This window comes from Pan paniscus, chromosome 4 (genome assembly GCF_029289425.2).
Source record: "Pan paniscus chromosome 4, NHGRI_mPanPan1-v2.0_pri, whole genome shotgun sequence".
Classification (NCBI taxonomy): Eukaryota; Metazoa; Chordata; class Mammalia; order Primates; family Hominidae; genus Pan; species Pan paniscus.
The window spans coordinates 53,295,094-53,318,226 of NC_073253.2; the positions used below are offsets into that span (position 1 = coordinate 53,295,094).

Consider the following 23,133-nt stretch of genomic DNA (forward strand, 5'->3'; position numbering starts at 1 on the left):
GGCTAGAACTTCCAACACTATGTTGAATAGGAGTGGTGAGAGAGGGCATCCCTGTCTTGTGCCAGTTTTCAAAGGGAATGCTTCCAGTTTTTGTCCATTCAGTATGATATTGGCTGTGGGTTTGTCATAGATAGCTCTTATTATTTGGAGATACGTCCCATCAATACCGAATTTATTGAGAGTTTTTAGCATGAAGGGTTGTTGAATTCTGTCAAAGGCCTTTTCTGCATCTATTGAGATAATCATGTGGTTTTTGTCTTTGATTCTGTTTATATGCTGGATTACGTTTATTGATTTTCATATGTTGAACCAGCCTTGCATCCCAGGGATGAAGCCCACTTGATCATGGTGGATAAGCTTTTTGATGTGCTGCTGGATTCGGTTTGCCAGTATTTTATTGAGGATTTTTGCATCAGTGTTCATCAAGGATATTGTTGTAAAATTCTCTTTTTTTTGTTGTGTCTCTGCCAGGCTTTGGTATCAGGATGATGCTGGCCTCATCAAATGAGTTAGGGAGGATTCCCTCTTTTTCTATTGATTGGAATAGTTTCAGAAGGAATGGTACCAGCTCCTCCTTGTACCTCTGGTAGAATTTGACTGTGAATCCGTCTGGTCCTGGACTTTTATTGGTTGGTAAGCTATTAATTATTGCCTCAATTTCAGAGCCTGTTATTGGTCTATTCAGAGATTCAACTTCTTCCTGGTTTAGTTTTGGGAGAGTGTATGTATCGAGGAATTTATCCATTTCTTCCAGATTTTCTAGTTCATTTTCATAGAGGTGTTTATAGTATTCTCTGATGGTAGTTTGTATTTCTGTGGGATTGGTGGTGATATCCCCTTTATCATTTTTTATTGCATCTCTTTGATTCTTCTCTCTTTTCTTCTTTATTAGTCTTGCTAGCGGTCTATCAATTTTGTTGATCTTTTCAAGAAACCAGCTCCTGGATTCATTGATTTTTTGAAGGGTTTTTTGTGTCTCTATTTCCTTCAGTTCCGCTCTGATCTTAGTTATTTCTTGCCTTCTGCTGGCTTTTGAATGTGTTTGCTCTTGCTTCTCTAGTTCTTTTAACTGTGATGTTATTGTGTCAATTTTAGATCTTTCCTGCTTTCTCTTGTGGACATTCAGTGCAATAAATTTCCCCCTACAAACTGCTTTGAATGTGTCCCAGAGATTCTGGTATGTTTTGTCTTTGTTCTCATTGGTTTCAAAGAACATCTTTATTTCTGCCTTCATTTTGTTATGTACCCAGTAGTCATTCAGGAGCAGGTTGTTCAGTTTCCATGTAGTCGAGCGGTTTTGAGTGAGTTTCTTAATCCTGAGTTCTAGTTTGATTGCACTGTGGTCTAAGAGACAGTTTGTCATAATTTCTTTTCTTTTACATTTGCTGAGGAGTGCTTTACTTCCAACTATGTGGTCAATTTTGGAATAGGAGTGGTGTGGTGCTGAGAAGAATGTATATTCTGTTGCTTTGGGGTGCAGAGTTCTGTAGATGTCTATTAGATCCGCTTGGTGCAGAGCTGAGTTCAATTCCTGGATATCCTTGTTAACTTTCTGTCGTGTGGATCTGTCTAGTGTTGACACTGGGGTATTGAAGTCTCCCATTATTATTGTGTGGGAGTCTACGTCTCTTAGTAGGTCTCTAAGGACTTGCTTTATGAATCTGGGTGCTCCTGTATTGGGTGCATATATATTTAGGATAGTTAGCTCTTCTTGTTGAATTGATCCCTTTATCATTATGTAATGGCCTTCTTTGTCTCTTTTGACCTTTGTTGGTTTAAAGTCTGTTTTATCAGAGACTAGGATTGCAACCCCTGCCTTATTTTGTTTTCCATTTGCTTGACAGATCTTCCTCCATCCCTTTAATTTGAGCCTATGTGTGTCTCTGCATGTGAGATGGGTTTCCTGAATACAGCACACTGATGAGTCTTGACTCTTTATCCAATTTGCCAGTTTGGGTCTCTTAATTGGAGCATTTAGTCCATTTACATTTAAGGTTAATATTGTTATGTGTGAATTTGATCCTGTCATTATGATGTTAGCTGGTTAATTTGCTTGTTAGTTGATGCAGTTTCTTCCTAGCCTCGATGGTCTTTACAATTTGGCATGATTTTGCAGTGGCTGGTACCGTATGTTCCTTTCCATGTTTAGTGCTTCCTTCAGGAGCTCTTTTAGGGCAGGCCTGGTGGTGACAAAATCTCTCAGCATTTGCTTGTCTGTAAAGGATTTTATTTCTCCTTCACTTATGAAGCTTAGTTTGGCTGGATATGAAATTGTGGGTTGAAAATTCTTTCCTTCAGGAATGTTGAATATTGGTCTCCACTCTCTTCCGGCTTGTAGGGTTTCTGCCGAGAGATCAGCTGTTAGTCTAATGGGCTTCCCTTTGTGGGTAACCTGACCTTTCTCTCTGGCTGCCCTTAACATTTTTTCCTTCATTTCAACTTTGGTGAATCTGACAATTATGTGTCTTGGAGTTGCTCTTCTTGAGGAGTATCTTTGTGGCGTTCTCTGTATTTCCTGAATTTGAATGTTGGCCTGCCTTGCTAGATTGGAGAAGTTCTCCTGGATAATATCCTGAAGTGTTTTTTTCAACTTGGTTCCATTCTCCCCGTCACTTTCAGGTACACCAATCAGATATAGATTTGGTCTTTTCACATAGTCCCATATTTCTTGGAGGCTTTGTTCGTTTCTTTTTATTCTTTTTTCTGTAAACTTCTCGTTCCATTTCATTCATTTGATCTTCCATCACTGATACCCTTCCTTCCAGTTGATCGAATCAGCAACTGAGGCTTGTGCATTCGTCACGCAGTTCTTGTGCTGTGGTTTTCATCTTCATCTGGTCCTTTAAGGACTTCTCTGCATTGGTTATTCTAGTTAGCCGTTCGTCTGATTTTTTTTCAAGGTTTTTAACTTCTTTGCCATGGGTTCGAACTTCCTCCTTTACCTCGGAGTAGTTTGATCATCTGAAGCCTTCTTCTCTCAACTCGTCAAAGTCGTTCTCCATCCAGCTCTGTTCTGTTGCTGCTGAGGAGCTGCGTTCCTTTGGAGGAGGAGAGGTGCTCTGATTTTTAGAGTTTCCAGTTTTTCTGCTCTGTTTTTCCCCCATCTTTGTGGTTTTATTTACCTTTGGTCTTTGATGATGGTGACGTACAGATGGGGTTTTGGTGTGGATGTCCTTTCTGTTTGATAGTTTTCCTTCTAACAGTTAGGACCCTCAGCTGCAGGTCTGTTGGTGTTTGCTGGCGGTCCACTCCAGACCCTGTTTGCCTGGGTATCAGCAGCAGAGGCTGCAGAACAGCAGATATTGGTGAACAGCAAATGTTGCTGCCTGATCGTTCCTTTGGAAGTTTTGTCTCAGAGGAGTACCCGGCCATGTGAGGTGTCATTCAGCCCCTACTGGGGGGTGCCTCCCAGTTAAGCTACTCGGGAGTCAGGGACCCACTTGAGGAGGCAGTCTGTCCATTCTCAGATCTCAAGCTGCGTGCTGGGAGAACCCACTACTCTCTTCAAGGCTGTCAGACAGGGACATTTAAGTCTGCAGAGGTTATTGCTCCCTTTTGTTTGGCTATGCCCTGCCCCCAGAGGTGGAGTCTACAGAGGCAGGCAGGCCTCCTTGAGCTGCAGTGGGCTCCACCCAGTTCAAGCTTCCCGGCTGCTTTGTTTACCTACTCAAGCCTGGGCAATGGCGGGCGCCCCTCCCCCAGCCTGGCTGCCACCTTGCAGTTTGATCTCAGACTGCTGTGCTAGCAATGAGCAAGGCTCCGTGGGCGTAGGACCCTCCGAGCCAGGCACGGGATATAATCTCCTGGTGTGCTGTTTGCTAAGACTGTTGGAAAAGTGCAGTATTAGGGTGAGAGTGACCCGATTTTCCAGGTGCCGTCTGTCACCCCTTTCTTTGACTAGGAAAGGGAATTCCCTGACCCCTTGTGCTTCCCAGGTGAGGCGATGCCTCACCATTCTTTGGCTCACGCTTGGTGCGCTGCACCCACTGTCCGACACTCCCCAGTGAGATGAACCCGTTATGTCAGTTGGAAATGCAGAAATCACCCGTCTTCTGCGTTGCTCACGCTGGGCGCTGTAGACTGGAGCTGTTCCTATTTGGCCATCTTGGTTCCATCCCCCCTACTTTTGAGATTTTAAACCTGGGATGCCTTTGATTCATTTTACTCAAGTATTAATTTGAGTAAAAAGTCATGTATGTGCATGAAGTATTAGCTGCAGGGGTGGTTTTGTTCTTCATAACTTTGCTCATAATAGCTTTGTTTATTTATTTATTCATTTATTTATTTTTGAGACAGGGTCTTGCTCTGTCACCCAGGCTGTAGTGCAGTGACATGATCTTGGCTGACAGCAACCTCTGCTTCCCAGGTTCAAGTGATTCTCCTGTCTCTGCCTCCTGAGTAGCTGGAATTACAGGCATGTGCCACCATGCCTGGCTATGTTTTGTATTTTTAGTAGAGACAGGGTTTTGCCATGTTGGCCAGGCTGGTCTCGAACTCCTGACCTCAGGTGATCCACCCGCCTTGGCTGCCCAAAGTGCTGGGATTACAGGCATCAGCCACCATGCCTGGCCTGGTAATAATAACTTTAAAAATCCTAACATTTCATATTTGGATAAATAAATGCAGTACTCATATCCAGTTGAAAGGGAAATACAACATTATTTAATAAACATATTACATCTAAATATTAAAAAATTCCTATCATATGATAAGTTAAAAAAAAGAGAAGAGATTAAGCAGGGGCTTAGAAACAAACAAATATAAACAAACTTTACAAAACTGAATGGATTAGCAGGGTGTTGGGGCACATGCTTGTAGTTCCATCTCCTTGGAAGGCTGAAGCAGGAGGATCCCTTGAACCTAGCCCAGGCAATAAAGCAAGACCCTGTCTCTTAAACAAAACAAAACAAAACACAAAACAAAACAGAGACGATTGGAGGAAGACAGAAACTAGAAAGAAAGTGTAAAAAAATAAAAACACCCCAAAACTCACAGAAATTAAAGTGATTTTTAAAAGTTGGGTTGTTTATTTATTAACTATGAGCATGACCGCTCTACAGTCAGAAAAGATAAAATCAAGGCTCAGATGGGGAAATGCATGGTGCTGCTTTTAGAACCATGCTCAGAAAGATTTGGTGGAGTTTAAACAAACAAGTTCAGACTTCTGTTGCCCTCTTTTATAGAAGTGAAAGAGAAAGGAAGGAAAGATTTACAAAGGTGTAAATCCCTTTCATCCCCTGGACCACAGAGGTGTAGCAGAGAATGGTTCCTGTAAGACTTGAAAACTGAAAGTACAACATAGGTGCAATTTGTGACTAAGTATCACTGGTACAAAGAACTTAACTGATTAAAATATATCAATAAGTAATCTCTTGGGTGGTCATACAGGAATGCTTAAAACCTCAGACCCAATTAATGGCAAAACAATGACCCTACATCTGTTTTTTATGTGTATACACACACACACACACACACACACACACACACACACACACACACAAATACATATGTAACAGCCTTTTTTCATGGACTGTCTTAGTTCATCTCATTTTGAGGAAATAGTTGTTGAATGACTTCTGTGTGTTTCTGTGACATTGTATTAAGTATTCAAATACAGACTTAAAAAAGTAACTTCCTCTTATGGCTATTATATTTTAATCTTCCTGAGGCAGATCATTATCGATTACCTGTCAGTCTCCTTGGGGCTTCCATGATATCCCCTTGACACATCTCTATTGTTGTCTTCCACATTGCTTTGTGATGGCTTCTGTTCGTTCATCTTCTTCTCCAGACTGTGAGCTTCTTGATAACAAGATCTTTGTCTCACTGTTTTGGGATTCTCAGATCTTAGCACAGTCCTAGAACATTTTATGCTCTTTTCAAACCTTCGTTGAATGAATACATTAATGATTCTCAAGTATATATTTCAAGTGTTGACCTGTCCCCTAAATTCCAGAGCTGCTATCGTCATCTGCCTGTTGAATATTTCCATGAGTCTACTATCTTTCACAAACCCAAACTGCTTCTCTTCCGTGACAAATCAGCAGCCCCTTCTGGCTCCACTGTTTTTGAAGTAGGCCCCCTTAAAGCTGAAGATTCACAGTTTATTTGTCCATAGTTGCCCTATCTTAGCACCCTATTTTAAAATGTGTTTTTGTTATGCAGATATTGTAAGGGTCAAATCATGGCCTTCAAATTGATTTAGAGAAATTGAAATCTCGCAATGAATATCTCATGAGAAGAGAAGCATAATGAAGACTACAAAAAAGCAATGCATTTAAAAAGTAGCATGTTGCTCCTGTGTGTGTATAGCACAAGAGAAGCTTAGAAGAGTGACGATATCTCCCAGCTGTCACACTTTTATTTTATATCCTTCAGTTATTTGTGGCAATGATGGAAACCAGAACAATATGATTGACATCCTTAGAGTATTCATAACACTATTCTTAGCTCACATGTGACCTTGCATTCCCTCAGACCTTTCACCATTTCTCTTTTAAACAAATTTTTAAATTTTCTAACAATCTCCAGTTTACAAGAACGGCTATAGCACAGTCCAAAGACTTTTTTTTTTTTCTGAACCATTTGAAAGTAAATTGCTAATCAAATGTTCTATCACCTATAAATACTTCTGTGTGTTTTTCCTACAAACTAGGTCACTTCCCTGCAGGACCCTCAGACAAGCATAAAAATCAGGAAAGTAACACTGATTACTTACTATTACTTACTATTCTTTTTTTTTTTTTTTTTTTTTTGAGCAGATCTCAACAGTGGGCTTAAAATCTTCACTAAACCATGTGTTGTCATTTCTGGAACACAGGTAGAATAGATGTAGCATAATTCTATTTTTTTTTTTTTTTTTTTAGGTGGAGTCTTGCGCTGTTGCTCAGGCTGGAGTGCAGTGGCGCAATCTTGGCTCATTGCAACCTCCACTTCCTGGGCTCAAGCAATTCTCCTGCCTCAGCCTCCCAAATAGCTGGGACGACAGGCACATGCCACCATGCCTGGCTAATTTTTGTATTTTTAGTAGAGATAAGGTTTCACCATGTTGGCCAGGCTGGACTTGAGCTCCAGACCTCAGGTGATCCACTCACCTCAGCCTCCCAAAGTGCTAGAATTACAGGCATAAGCCACTGCACTCAGCCAGATGTAGCATAATTCTTAAGGGCCCTAGGATTTTTGGAATGGTAAAGGAGCACTGGTTTCAACTTCAAGTCACCAGCTGTATTAGCCCCTAACAAGAGAGCCAGGCTGTCCTTTCAAGCTTTGAAGCCAAATATTGACTTCTCCCTTCTAGTTACAAATGTCCTAGATGGCATCTTTTCCCATTAAAGGCTGTTTTTGTCTACATTGGAAATCTGTTGTTTAATGTAGCCACTTTCATCATGATCTTAGCTAGATTTTCTAGATAACTTGCTGCAGCTTCTACATTAACCCTTGCTGCTTCACCTTGCACTTTTATGTTATGAAGACAGCCTCTTTCCTCAAACCTCATAAACCAGCCTCTGCTAGATTCCAAGTTTTCTTCTGTAGTTTCCCCACCTCCCTCAGCCTTTATAGAATTGAAGAGTTAGGACTTTTCTCTAGGTTAGGGTGGGGCTTAAAGAAATGTTGTGATTGGTTGGATCTTCTATCTAGGCCACTCAAACTTTCTCCCTATCAGCAACACAGCTGTTTCACTGCTTTATCATTTGTGTGCTCACTGGAGTGGCACTTTAGTCTCTTTCAAGAACTTTTCTTTGCATTCATAACTTGGCTGTTTGGCACCAGAGGCCTAGCTTGTGACTTCTCTCAGCTTTTGACCTGCCACCCTTACTAAGGTCAATAGTTTCTTTTGATTTAAGGTGACAGATATGCGACTCTTCTTTCATTTGAACACTTAGAGGCCATTGTAGGGTTATTAATTGGCCCAATTTCAATATTGTTGTGTCTGAGGGAATAGAGAGGCCCAAAGAGAGGGAGAGAGACAGGGGAACCACCTGTTGGTGGAGCAGTCAGAACACACACATTGGTTGATTAAGTTCACAGTCTTATGGGCATATTGTGTGGTTCCCCCAAACACTTACAGTAGTAACAGCAAAGATTACTTATTGATCATAGGTCATAATAATAGATAAAATAATAATTAAAAAATTGAAATATTCTGAATTACCAAAATGTGATACAGAGACATGGTGTGAGCACATGTTGTTGGAAAAATGGTGGTGATAGCCTTGATTAACACAGGGTTGCCACAAAACTTCAATTTGTAAAAAACATAATACCTACAAAGCAACTAAAGGGAAGTGCAGTAAAACGAGGTTATACCTGTATATTAATAGGTGACTCCAATAAAGACTTCGGTAATCTATAACAAGGAGCCAACTCTCAAATGGCAACTGCAAAGATAGTTCTCTCACTGAAGCTAACAAAAACATCTACAAACTTTCAGCTGAAAAATCAAAAAAGTTTGAGTGGTTTAGGACATTCTAACACCAGGGAATGAGACATATCTTTTTGTATGTAATAATCAAGCCTGAAAATCTTCCAGTGACTCACAGAGTAATAACTGTGACAGAGGCTTTCTGAATTACACATGGTGAATTTTACAAAAACATAATATATGGATGATGTTTACATAAGTTTATATCTTCTTCCATACTATGTAATGTGGTTCTACAAATGTTTAGGTAATTAGGGTTTAGGAGGGTATAATTAAATGATTTATTATTCAATAATATGCTTGTGTTGGGACATTGTGGAATTTTACCTGCTATTGTTGTGACACCCAGAGCCAAATTTAATCTTATCTATTAGTGCACAATATATTTCTTAACCAGATTTTAAAGAAAATCTAGCCAAAGTTGTATGTGATTCATGTTGTATCTTCCTCCTGATGTTAGTTTTAATGCTTTAAGATAGTAGTAGCTATGATTGATGCCACTGAAACTTTTAGTTCACTTGACTCCTCTATATAGCCCATGGATACCCAGTGTAGTACATTGATTTGGTTTTATGACTATTGACAACATTTTCTGATTTATGAAGGTTGACTTGTCCACAATCGGTGAGAGCTGGGATTTAATCCAGATATTCTGGCTACAATCCCAATAAGAGATGGGTCATTCTTATCCTTCATTCATGTATTCATTCATTCATATCATTCATTCATTCATTCTTTACACAGAAATGTGTTGGTACCTATGATGTACCAGGTATTTTTCTAGCCATGGGAGGCATATCAACAAATGAAAATGATAAGAACCCCTACCCTGTGGAGCTTACATTCCAGTAGGGCAGAGAGGAAACAATGGCAGATAACATAATAAGTAAATTCTGTAGTATATTAAGTGGTAGTAATGTATACTTGGAAAAAAGTAAGCAGGTAAATGGAATTGGGCATACCAGTTTTATACCTCTTTGGAGGGAGATATGAATTAATTTTTCAATTTTATCTCATAAATTATGTCAAAATAATAGGTTTTGTCCCAAGCCTTTCCAAGCAGGTAGCTTGGAACAAGTGTTCTGCTCTTCTCCTCTCTCTCCACTACTCAGAACATTGCTATAAAAGATAGCTAAATTACAAGATCAACTTACAGAGTCCTACTTAATTCATTATGTAGCTCAACTGTGGTTCAAATCTAGTAGTGTTATAGACCTAACCAGTCCTTACAGTGGGTTTTCTCCCCAGTCTGGTAAACTGTATTCCATGCTCCAGCTGCAGGTGACAGGAACCTCATCCTTTCATGCTGCTCTTTTAGCTTTGGGAGTAAGCAACTCCCTCTCCTTCCACATTATCCAATATTGTGCGGCAGAGACTTGCTTCCATTAAAGATACTGATAGTGGCTCCTCCACTGCTAGAAGCAGGAGGATGATCTTGGGGAATGATTATGGATTTAAAGGAGGAAGAGATAGTAGCATAGGCTTCTGTTTTCACAGGAAATAGGAAGGTTGACAGTTGGAAGAAATCGTAGAGGAGTCCCAGCTGGGATCAGTGACAGGAGGGAGGAAAAGGGAGGCCCTGGTCTCACAGGAAGGTTGAGTTATTGGGATGTTTATGAGTCAAGGATGGTCGCTTATCACCCAGTATGTAGGTTTCTGTAGATAAATTCCTGAGATGAATTTACCTATGCCTTCTTGCTTGATTTCTTTTTTGCTTTTTCTTTCTTTGTCCCTTTCCCTTTCCTTTTCCTTTCCCAGGGTATTGCTCTTTTGCCCAGGCTGGAGTGCAGTGTGCAATCATAGCTCACTGCAGACTCAAACTCATAGGCTCAAGTGATCCTCTTGCCTCAGTCTTCTGAGTAGCTAGGACCACAAGCATGCACCACTATGCCTATCTAATTTTTTAATGTTTTTGTAGGGATGGGATTTTGCTATGTTGTCCAGGCTGGTCTTAAGCTCCTGGCCTCAGGTGATCCTTCCATCTTGGCCTCCCAAAATGCTGAGATTATAGGTGTAAGCCACCATGCCTAGCCTCATTTAATTTTCATAAAGTCTGAAATTATTATCTACTCTAAGTTTGGCAAGCAACTGGTTGTTTAGAGTTTAGTAATAATTTTTTGAAAAGATATAATGGATATAATTTTTACATATTTGTTTAATAGCATCCTCACAAAGAAATTTTTAAATTTCTTTTATAAAATTCTGATTATTTTATAGCCCTGAGGTACTCTTAATTTTAAAATATATTTCTTTTTTAATACATTATTTTTCATAAAGGCTTTATAATCAGCATGCTTTTATTTTTTAAAAATATTGTACTAATATTGTTGCATAACTTCAAAAATTATCATTTAGTAGCCATATAATACTGGCTAATAATTAACATAATATAATAAATATAATATAATATAATATAATATATAGTCTATTGATAAATAGGTATTTGAGTGTTTATCTGTTTGCCTTGTATTATACTAGGAAATGTGGCTTGCCAAAATAAATGCATTATGCTTTCGGTTAGCTTGTAGTCTCATTCATAAAGCAATATAGATACAATGCAGTAAGGATAAGGTGAAATCTGCCTTTGCAAAGGGATTTTTAATTTGGAAAAAGAAGGGATTTGTGGGACAATGAGATAGAAGGCTTTACAGAAAAACTAGATGGCTTTGTGGAGAAAGAGAATTTAACTAGTTATTACCAGTTCAAGCACTACATCCCCATTCAGACCATCAGCATGCTGTGTGTCTTCCTTTTTCCCTGCTTTCCCCTTGCAATCTATTTGCTATACAGGTGCCACAGTAAAAAGCAATTCAGATCAAGTGACTCCTCTGTTCAGAACCCACCAGTGGTTTCTCAGGTCATTTATAATGAACCCCTCAGTCTTTAATGACATAGCCTACAAAGTTCTGCATGATCCGCCCCTTGGCTGCCTCTCTATCCTGATTTCTGACTTGTGTTTTCCTTACACACACTGTCTCTTGATGCTGGACGCATTCCTGTACGTCACACACTCCCAGCATGCTCTCACATTACAATGTTTGTAATTGCCATTCCCTCCACCTTGAAAGTTTGTCTCTGCAGTATTTCCCTGGCTTGCTCTCATTTCCTTTGGGTCTCTGCTCACATGTTACCTCCTTAGAGAGGGCCTTCCTGAAAATGATAGAAGTGTTTTTTTTGGAGCACATCCCCTCACTCCCCAGCTCCTCTCCAGTGTATTTTTCTCCATAGCATCTTTCCGCCTGACCTTGTATTTCTATATCTTTTTGCTTTTTATCTTCTGGAAAACAAGCTCCATGAGATCACACAGGGATTTTGCTTTATTCCTCACTGCATGTCCCCTCCTAATACAGTTCCTGGAATACAGGTGGGGGTTCATAAATATTTGTTGGGTAAATGAAAGAATATATTAAAATATCATCGTAAACCTTTTTTCTTTCCATGATTTGATGATGTGGAATTGAAAACAGGTCTACATAGATGATAGTGATATAATCAACAGCATTCCTGAGTACGTCTAGGATCAGCACTTGGTCTAGAAAAGATCTGCCTTCTGCCCTCCTTTCCCGTCCATGCACATCCACTGCCTTTGGGATCAAACCCAATCTCCTTCCTCTGGCAGTCAGGGCCTTCTGAGACCTCATCTCTGTTGATCTTTCTAGCTTTACTTCTACCAAGTCATTCCCCTCATAACTGCATGTCATACTGAGTGGCTTATAGTTCCCCTCCTGTGGCCCTTGCAGATATTTCTTGCATTGCTTTTCATTTGTCACTTATTTGTTTATGGGTTTCTCCTCACAGTGCATAAGCTCTTCAAAGGAAGAGGCCTGGTATATCTTTGTATTTCTGGGATCTAGCGCAGTTCTTGTATATTGTAGATGGTCAGAAAATACTTATTCAATCTAAAAGATGTTTTTTGCCTTCCAAAGACTAGTGGTAACTTGAAATGGTTGGATATAGGACAGATAAACTGATAGAAGCAGTTTTACCTCATTAGAGGGCTTGGATATAAGTATGTCCAGGGACAAATATAGTAAAAAAGAGAGCAATATTATAATATCCTTTAAAAAAAAAAAAAAAGAGACAGGGTCTTGCTGTGTTGCCCAGGCTGGTGCCATTATGGCTCACTGTAACCTCAAACTCCTGGGCTCAAACAGTTCTCCTCCTTCAGCTTCCTGAATAGCTAGGACTACTGGCGTGTGCCACCATGGCAGCTAATTAAATTTTTTTTTTTTTTTTTTTTTTGTAGAAATGGGTTCTCACTATGTTGCCCAGGCTGGTCTCAAATTCCTGGCCTCAAGTGATCCTCCCATCTCAGCATCTCAAAGTGCTGAGATTACAGGCGTGAGCCACTGTGCCTGGCTAGAATATCCTAACTTTTAGCAAAATCATACCTGAGATGAGGAAGGATGGCATATAACATGATTGAATCAGCACACTTAACTAAGAAAGATAGCCTAAGTGGAAAGAAGGGTTATTTGAAAGGCATTATTTAGAAAGAAGGGGAGCCATTTGGCAGTGGACTGACTATGTGGGCATCAGTCCTTTATTTAGTCACTGAGAGTCATGCAAGGTGGTGAGCCTGCTGATAATGAGGAAATAATACAGAGGGGAGAATTCAGGGGAGTGATGACACGTTCACGTTCTTGCTATTTTGGACTTATTAACAACGTGAATGTTGAGGGTTATGATAGTGTTAGCCTGGCTGCTCCTGGTTCGGGAAAGAGTGCTATGAAAATTGAGATATATCTGTCTAGTGTATGGGAGGAGAAAATGGCTGTATTTGGTTCTATATATTTGTCATGCCTGGTTGATGGTTTGTATTTTCTATAGTGATTTGTGAGTGACAATGGATCTATATTCAATTGACCCAGTATAGTTGAATATGTGAAAATATTTTATGTAATTTTACTAATATATATTTTGTTAAAATACAACCATATAGAATCTACTAGGCTATAGGTGTTGAAAGATAACATTTTTTTTTTCCTAAATCAGGTTTGTTACAGAAGGAGAAAGTGGCAGTTGAAGCATTTCAGATTTGCTGCCTTCTCCTACCTCCTGAAAATAGGAGAAAGTTACAGCTATTGATGAGGATGATGGCAAGGATTTGCTTAAACAAAGAGATGCCACCCCTGTGTGATGGCTTTGGTACCCGAACACTGGTAGGTTGATTTTTAACATCAGGTATGACTTTTTGGAATGAAAGTCGACTGAGTAAGGTGTATTAGTTTGGGTGATCAGAGGGAAGTACAAAGCAGGCTTGCTTAAAAGAGCCACAGTCAGTGTCCACCCAGACTTGTGTCGTGCTTTTGTTCTAAGTGTCTTAAAGAACATAATGAGAAATGGAGACTTGAGTAGGGCAGACTCTGTAGAGAGATCTGCTACATCCTGTTCTCCCACTTAAAATTATTTTAAATTTATTCTTAATTGACAAATAATAATTGCATATGTGATGTTTTAATTCATGTATACATTATAGAGTCAATCAAGCTAATTAACAGATTCATTACCATACCAACTTATCATTTTTTTGTAATGAGATCATTAAAAATCTATTCTTTTCGCAATTTTGAAATATACAATATATTATTATAATTGTCGTCACCGTGCTGTGCACTAGAGCATTAAGACTTGCTCCTCCTGTCTTACTGGATCTTTGTACCCTTTGACCAACATCTTCTATTTCCATGTCCCTGTATCCCCCAGCCTGTGGTACCTACCATCTAATCTCTGCTTCTATTGGCATATGTTTTTAAAGAGAGTTTATTTTAGAATTTACTTACTAGCAAAATCTCTTAATTTTCCTCAAAAAATGTCTTTGAGCAAAACTGGTGCTTCAGTGGAATGTATGTGCTTTCCATATCCTGTTAAAACACTGTGTACTCCCTGGGGATTCACTGGCCCAGTTTTAGAAGTAATAGAGTGAGATCAGAGGAGCACTTAGTGCCCAGTAGGATTCTTGATCTCTATATTTTTTTGGAGTGAGTGGATGGTTAGAGAGGCTAATAGACCTTTTTGAAAAGCTGAAGAAAACTTTATATCTATTCTGCATATAAAATACACGTGCAAAACTTTGCATGCAGTTTCAAGGCGATCACAGAGTCCCTGGGGTCCATGGTCTCCAGGCAAAAAATTCTCTGCCTGTGTGTCTCTCTGTACATGTAAATGTAAGTGAAGATCATTTGCAGTGTGTTAATGAAGTGTTACTAAGCAGAATTACATGATTTTTTGCTTAAAGATTTTGAAGGAAGATTGTCAGCGATAAAAGTAGTAGGAAAAAACAAAACAAAACAAAAGCCAGTCCAAAGAACAGTATTAAGAATGGAGTAGTTAGGCTGGGCGTGGTGGCTCACTCCTGTAATCCCAGCACTTTGGGAGGCCGAGGCAGGTGGATCACCTGAGGTCAGGAGTTCTAGACCAGCCTGACCAACATGGTGAAACCCCGTCTCTATTAAAATTACAAAAATTAGCTGGGCATGGTGTCAGGCGCCTGTAATCCCAGCTACTCGGGAGGCTGGGGCAGGAGAATTGCTTGAACCTGGGAGGCGGAGGTTGCAGTGAGCCAAGATCACACCATTGCACTCCAGCATAGGTTACAGAGCGAGACTCCGTCAAAAAAAAAAAAAAAAAAAAGAATAGTTAATTTCAATTCTATGGAAATTATTACATTGATGCTATAATATATTTTGCATTTCTGCTTGCCTCATCACTTAATGTACTTCTTGAAAAGTCCCATGGCTTTGTTCAAAGATGATTGTCAAATATACATCGAAAATCCTAGAGAAAATAAGCTAACTAGGAAAAGATGTAATGGTTGAGGCATGTGGACTGTGTTAGCGGTTTAAAACAAATCAATAATGAAATTAGGATAAATAATAATTGACTAAATGGCTATAAAGTGCTTTGAACTTAGTAGTGCTACATGATTCAAGTCATGGTGATAATGATTTTCAAAATTTGTTTTCATATATTTATATGTGTGTATGTGTGTGTATATATATATATGTATATTTAAAATCGTGTAAAAGGAGGTTTAAAAATTGCTCAGATAAGCATCTCTCTGCAGTCTCTTAACAGGAAGATGCACATTTTGTTTGTTCTGGTTGTTGAGACCATCAACCCATCTGAGATGGCTGGGTACTCTTGGTAGAATATGCACCCTGTGCCTTAGACCATTTCTCATATTTGCCTTTTGCAAATTAGATTGCACTCAGTTCAGAAAAATACTCATCTGCGTTTACCCCCCACCCCGCTCTTTTTTTAGATGGTTCAGACGTTTTCCCGTTGCATCTTGTGTTCCAAGGATGAAGTGGACTTGGATGAGTTATTAGCTGCTAGATTGGTAACATTTCTGATGGACAATTACCAGGAAATTCTGAAAGTCCCTTTGGCCTTGCAGACCTCTATAGAGGAGCGTGTGGCTCATCTACGAAGAGTCCAGGTAAAGGAAAGGATATTATCAGTTCTATGAAATTGGCAATATAAAGTCACGTAAGCTTGCTAGGCTTCTTGGGGCATTTTATTATGAGGATTAAGTGAATTAATGTTTATAAAGTACTTACAACAGGTCTTGGCACATAGTAATCCCCTGCATGTGTTTGTATTGTCATTGAAAAGTTTACAGAATGCACATTTGGTTTTGTTGTATCAATCCATGCGGCATATTTTTTATTGCTAATTCCTTGAATGAGTTTGTTTAGAATCTACATACACCTACTGATGGAAATGATTTTATGTGCAGTAAGTGTCTTGATTCATAATTGCCCTGTGACCTAGTTTAATATTCCCACTCTTTGCATGAAAAAGCTAAGGCACAAAGAACTTAAATAACTTCGCTTAAGGCCACAGAGCCAGAATTCTGACTGTTGCAGTCAGCCTCTGTAATCAGTGCTCTAAACTATCATTCCATATTGCCTGTCTAAAAATCATAGTACAGTAGAAGAACACTGGCATGAGAGCCATGAATCCCTGGCCAAATTCCTAGCTGTATCCTTTCTGTCGTGTGACTCTGGGCAAGTCCCTTAACCTCTTTGGATTTTACTTTCTTTCCTCAGGCATTAAAATGGGCTATTCTTTCTTTATAAAGTTGTGAAGATTAGAACACTATACTTTACAATTCCTAGGATGAATTTCTGATATATGTCAGGTATTCTTTGAAAGGTAGCTGCTGCTGTTGTCATGGTGGTTATATAAAAACAATGCAAAAGAAATATAATATATTATTATCGTGTGGACCCCAAAGTGGGGTTTGTATGTCAGCCTGTGGGAGCAGAAACCTGGTAAAGGCAGGCAGAAGGTCCACTTGACTCCTTCGGACTGATTGGACCTCTTCTCATTTGAGATCTTTTTGAGGCACCACAATCAAGGACCAGTGAACTGCCTCCTTCTGAGGTATTACAAAAATAATTAATTGTCCAGCTGTTTCTAGAAGGCAATTTTAAAATTAAAATTTTTTCTATTTTTTTGCAATTATCAACCTAACACATTGAAGAAACTTGGGAAATATAGAAAAAACACACCAAAAAGTATCAGAGTTACACTAAAATGTTCATAGTCAGTATTATAGTCTTTCAGATTTTTTTTTTCTGTGTCTGTCTGCTGTCTATGTCCATGCCTACCTTACTTTCTTCCCTCTCTCTTCCCTCCCCACCCTCCCTTCCTTCCTTCCCTCCTTCCCGCCTTCCCTGCTTCCTTCTTGCCTGCCTCCCTTCCTGCCTGCCTCCCTTCCTGCCACTTACATTCTGTTAACAATGAGAAAAAAATTCCCCCATCATTAAATATTGTTGATTGGCATGAGAATGGCCAAGAGCACAGACTCAGGAGCCTGTGAATTCATGACATGCCTTTTGTTAGCTGTGTCACCTTAGGCAAATTGTATAACATGTCTGTGCTTCAACATCTGTCCCAACATTTCTTTTTCTCATCTGTAAAATGGGAATAATAGTAGTTAATATTTACCTCATAGAGTTTTTCTGGGGAATTAAAACATGTGATTAAAATACATGTGGGCTTAATACATGTGAAATGCTCACAATAATGTTTATCACATTGTAAACCTACAATTAGTAGCTGCCTTTGTTGTTGGTATCATCATTATTGTTATATTATTCCATAATAATATTATTGGCAACATAGTATTCCATAATATGGATATACCATAATTTATTTAAATGATACTTTTTGGTTGGTATTTAGATTGTTTTCATGCTTTCCCCCATTTTGGAAGCAATATAGCAGTAAATATTTTTAAAGGTAGATTTTTTTTGGCTAATCTGTGATTATTTTTTAAGAATAAACTCCTAGGGGCAGCATTGCTTGGCCAAAGGCCATGAACATATTTTAAATATCTATAGCATATTGCCAAATTTAGAATGATCATTTCAATTTACATTTCTGTCAGTGGTATAAGAGAGTGTTCATTTCTTTGCCCCTTTGCCTACTTTGGATATTATCATTAACACGTATATATCTTTGCCACTTGCATGGGTGAAAAGTGTAATTTTAACTGCTGTTTTAGTTTAATTTTTTTCCTCTGATATTTTTATGAGCCAACCCTAAAGAAAATAAAAATGAACAGAAATACTTCACCAAGTTTCTGCAAGGAAATGTTATAGCAGTGTATTAGTCTGCTCTCATGCTGCTAATAAAGACATACCCAAGACTGGGTAATTTGTAAAGGAAAGAGGTTTCATTGACTCAGAGTTCAGCATGGCTGGGGAGGCCCCAGGAAACTTACAATCATGGCAGAAGGGGAAGCAAACACATCCTTCATGAGGCAGCAGGAGAGAGAAGCACCGAGCAAAAGGGAGAAAAGCCCCTCATAAAACCATCAGATCTCATGAGAACTCACTCACTATCATAAGAACAGCATGGGGGGAACCACCCTGTGATTCAGTTACCTCCCATCTCCCACAGCAAGGGGATTATGGGAACTACATTTCAAGATGAGATTTGGGTGAGGACACAGCCAAACAATATCAAGCAATAACTGTGTTGCCCTGTATACTTGCTAGGTTTGTGTATTCACATGCATAGCACAGGCATATATTGTAGTAACTTAGTCTTGTGAGCCCTTTGCTATTACTTGAAGTTCAGAAGGCTGAGCTATGGTGATTAATTTAACTGCAGGTAAACATGATCTTGTTAAGAGACACTGCAGTGTGCTCTGAATAAAATCAGTAGTGATTCATTTGTCCAGTTACCTTTTCTCTCTTGCAAGTACATATTAGAATTGCCAAGCACCTGTTCCATTCAGCACTCAGAACCTATAGATCTTTGTTCTTTTGATTAGGCTCCTAAGCCTCTACACTGTATCACATTTAGGGGAGTGCTTCTCTGAAAATGCAGTGTTGCTTGGATTATTCCAGTGATTGTTTTAGGACAGTTTCAGGGCTGACCCTGGGATACATTATTAGGTAGGCAATGTTTTTGACACAAGCCTTCTATGATCCTCATCTGCAACCTTCTATTTCAAAGGACTCCAGGCTCTGAAATTAAATATTTTTAATGTATGTTCATTTATTCACAGGCCTTGGTTTCCTTTTTCCTCTTATTTCTCTCTTCTCCCTTATCCCTTCTGCAATGTCTGCACCTTTGTTGTTTTACTTGATTCTCATGGGTAAGATGTTAGGAAATGATTTTAGTACCCCTCTCTTCCTAAAAGCTTAGCTAAATGCGTGCCACTACCATCCCCAAGGCATTGAGAATCACACTCTTCAGATGTGGGAATGCGCCTGGATAGTTCCAGTGGATATCCAACATTATCAATGTTTTGAATCATTTTAGTCAATGTGTTTAATTTATGCTTGAATTTCAGATCTTGTTAAAAGAGGGAATGCCGAGACCAGCTCGGTCGTGGAGACCCTAACCCTGTGGCCCTAGAGGAATTAAAGACACACACACACAAATATAGAATGTGGAGTGGGAAATCAGGGGTCTTACAGCCTTCAGAGCTGAGAGCTTTGAACAGAGATTTACCCACATATTTATTGACAGCAAGCCAGTCATAAGATTTACTAAAAGTATTCCTTATGGGAAATAAAGGGGTGGGCGAAATAAAGGGAAGAGCTCTGGCTAGTTATCTGCAGCATGAACATGTCTTTAAGGCACAGATCGCTCATGCTATTGTTTGTGGTTTAAGAATGCCTTAAGCGGTTTTCCGCCCTGGGTGGGCCAGGTGTTCCTTGCCCTCATTCCTGTAAACCAACAACCTTCCAGCATGGGCATCAAGGCCATCACGAGCATGTCACAGTGCTGCAGAGATTTTGTTTATGGCCAGTTTTGGGGCCTGTTCCCAACGAGGGCACAAGCTTTTTTTGTTATTGAAATGGCTCTTGGGTTTACAAAGGTAAAAATCCAATTTAAAACCGTGGCTTTAAATAATATTTTGAAGTTATGGAAATACTTTTACTTTTCAATATAGAGTTTCCCCCAATCAAATTTTGAGGACTAACATGGCATTGCTACAGTACAAGGAGATATCCTGTATTTGATCTAAACTAATTCTTATAATTTATTTGAAAATATGCTATATTCTTTCACTACTAATCCTTTTGCCTCAGATAAAATACCCAGGAGCTGATATGGATATCACTTTATCTGCTCCATCATTTTGCCGTCAAATTAGTCCAGAGGAATTTGAATATCAAAGATCATATGGCTCTCAGGAACCTCTGGCAGCCTTGTTGGAGGAAGTCATAACAGATGCCAAACTCTCCAACAAAGAGAAAAAGAAGAAACTGAAGCAGGTAAAAGGATATTCTTTATAAGCCATTTTTTCTCCTCCCTACTGTTTTTATGTTTTTTTTTAAATTTTAATAGGCTTCATGTAAATCTCATCTTCTGAGCCATAGCAGTTTTCTAAGTATATTAGTTCATACATTCTAGAAGTCTCACTGATTTACACACTTGTGGTCAGTTTCCTAGATCTTTATTCTTCAGTGTAAATCTGTTACCATTGCCAAACTCTTCATTTTTGGAGCTATTCTCTAATATTTGTCCTTTGTTTTGGTATGTGGCATGATGTGAATTAGCAGAGCATCTGCTTTAATCTCAGAGAAGCTATCAGTGAGGGTGGATTCCTTTTCATGTTTTCAAAAGGCAAATCAGATGGAATTCACAGGTGTAAAATGTTTAGAGTTTAAAAGCCGTTGGTTTTAGATAGCCACTATCAAATTAGTTTCTTGCCTCAGGTATCAGTACAAGTTTTTAGTTCCTCTTATGTTAGGGAACACAGCTTAGGGTTCCAGCGAATCGTTTTTAACTCACAATATGTTACTTTTGACTATTCATAAAGGTTGATCCATGATCAGGTGAGTGGTTTTTGTTTTTAAAGACTGAACTCTACATAGTTGGATTCAGGGAACACCGTACATGTGGGATTACACACAGAGCACCAGAGTTCTGGGCTTCTGATCATATTATTCTCAGAGTAATTTTGGAGGAGAGTTTAGTGGTAAAGATCAACAGAAAGTATACTGCCTCTCTTTTAAGCTTTTCACAAAGTAATATACACCAGAATATTCCCTCTTCCATTTGAGCAGAAGCTGGTGGGGCTGAGTTGGAGAAACAGAGAAATGATGAAATGTAATTGGGCCAAAATTTTATTTAACTGTGTAGAACAGAAGTTATTTTGAAGTCAGAGTTACTTGTGAATATATAAAAAGTGAGGTCTATTTATAGTTGGCAGTGGGGGGAATTTTCAGAAACATGATTAAAAGGGGAACTTATTTGAAGCTTAGATCAAAGGAAAGATGGATTAGCTCTATAGAAATTGGAATGAAATGTTTTAACAAAAATAAACAAAAACAGGAAAATACAGGCTCAGAAACTCTTAAAATTTGGCTGCCAAATTTTATTGGCTTTTATGTGTCTTTTTTTACTCTTCTTGGACCATTCATTTTTTTAGTTTCAGAAATCCTATCCTGAAGTCTATCAAGAACGATTTCCTACACCAGAAAGTGAAGCACTTCTGTTTCCTGAAAAACCCAAACCGAAACCACAGCTGCTAATGTGGGCACTAAAGAAGCCTTTCCAACCATTTCAAAGAACTAGAAGTTTTCGAATGTAATAATACTTCCACAGCAACAGGTGCTAGAGACCACTGTTGTTGTTTTGAGTGAATGGTGGTTAGGAGAAAGACTTTGGTGGTGGAAGAAAGAAAAGCATAAAACAAAGACTACTGAAATATAGATAAAGATTGCCTTAGTTTTTAAAAATGTTTGGCCATTAGTATTTTTATAAAACTCAATGCTATTTTTAAAGTGTATAAATTGGTTAAAATTTATGAGTCAAATATATAGTGATAATGTTAACATGTTTGTAATTGCTACAGAATTTAAGGGTATTTTTATCTCTTTGCTTTCTTTTTCATGGTGTTTATTAAATAATTGTGTATATACATCCTAGCTACTGATATCTTTATTATAGCCTTAAGACTTAATTTTAAGTCTTAAAAATAGTGTGTATACTTGAATAAGAAAGACACTGGGTACTGTTACTGTGATGCTATTGACTTAGTAGCCAATTATCATTTCTCCTGTATAAATTCCAGTTTTTATTGCTGCACATAAATTTTTTAATGTCTTATATTGTGATAGCTATGTCTTTTATTGCAGATTTATTGGATGTTATGACAGATTTTACTAAAGCTAGTGTTTTTATAACATATATATTAGTTGATGTTTACCTATAAGTGGAGTAGATTTTCATCTGCCTGCAATGGTATAATTTCAGTCTTAGCTAAAAATGGAAAGTTGAACTGGATAAATTCTTTGGGTACCCTTAGACCTCTGATTCTAAGTCAAACGCAAATGGGTTAAATAAAATGAGACTACTTCCTTTATAAATATATTTTCATCCTTTTGAAAGTAAGTGAAATGTAAATAAACTTATTTTTTTTAAAAATGCCATACCTCGTGTTTCTTTTTTGGCATTTATTTAGATCAGTTAGAGAGCATCCTCAAATGCCTTTGCCAATGGTCTTCATCAGTCATTTATTTCTCTGAGAAAATGAAAAGTAAGATTTGGGCTTTTGTACTGACTGGTCTTTAGGTGAGCACTTTGCCAATTTTTTAGCATTGCTTTGTCCTTTTGTAAAATTGTGGTGCACTTGGATTATGGAGCATCTGAAAGTCTTCCTCTGAGCGCAATTACCCAGAAAGCTGAGAGCAACACCCACTAATTGGCTTACAGTACTCCTTGGACTGATTTTTCCTTGCACTTAAGATTTGCTCCTGTTCTCTTGTAGCAAAATACCTCCTACATCTGATGCAGATTTTGCTTTTAAAAATGGACCAAAGTATTCCTATTGGTTTGGGTACCACCTTACATTCCAAATACATAATGTAATGGGAGATTTTTAGTGTTTCAGGATTCATTCTCAGACTTTGGCATTCTGTTTAGAGCCAAGAATAATTCTTCTTTCTGCTCTATTTTCACTCCGAGGTAGAGTTTATTTTTCAGAATCTCTTTTCCTGTTGCTTGTCTTTGGAAGTATATGTGGTTGTTTTCTTTCCTTTTTTTTTTTAAGATTACTTTTTTTAAAAAAAATAACATATTTATGGAGAGATCATAAAACATAAGCACCAATTAAGTGTGAAATTGATGAATAGATAATAGCAGTTATCCAAAGTGGTTGTCCCAATTAACACTCCCATTAACAGTGTATGAGAACTCCTTTTGTTTAATATCCTCACTGAAACTTGCTATCG

At 38.5% G+C, this 23,133-nt stretch overlaps 1 protein-coding gene across 2 annotated transcripts in view; it reads left to right on the forward strand.

Annotated features, from left to right (window-relative positions):
* Positions 1–22,332, forward strand: part of DEPDC1B (DEP domain containing 1B) — a 106,462-nt gene extending 84,130 nt beyond the window's left edge. For both annotated transcript variants that reach the window (XM_003827405.5, XM_057302294.2), the window contains exons 8-11: positions 13,418–13,584; positions 15,687–15,863; positions 19,984–20,169; positions 21,330–22,332. In XM_003827405.5, the coding sequence (XP_003827453.3) occupies positions 13,418–13,584; positions 15,687–15,863; positions 19,984–20,169; positions 21,330–21,491 (692 nt within the window). In that variant the 3' untranslated portion in view covers positions 21,492–22,332. The remainder of the gene's footprint in view (positions 1–13,417; positions 13,585–15,686; positions 15,864–19,983; positions 20,170–21,329) is intronic.
* Positions 22,333–23,133: the final 801 nt, after the last annotated feature.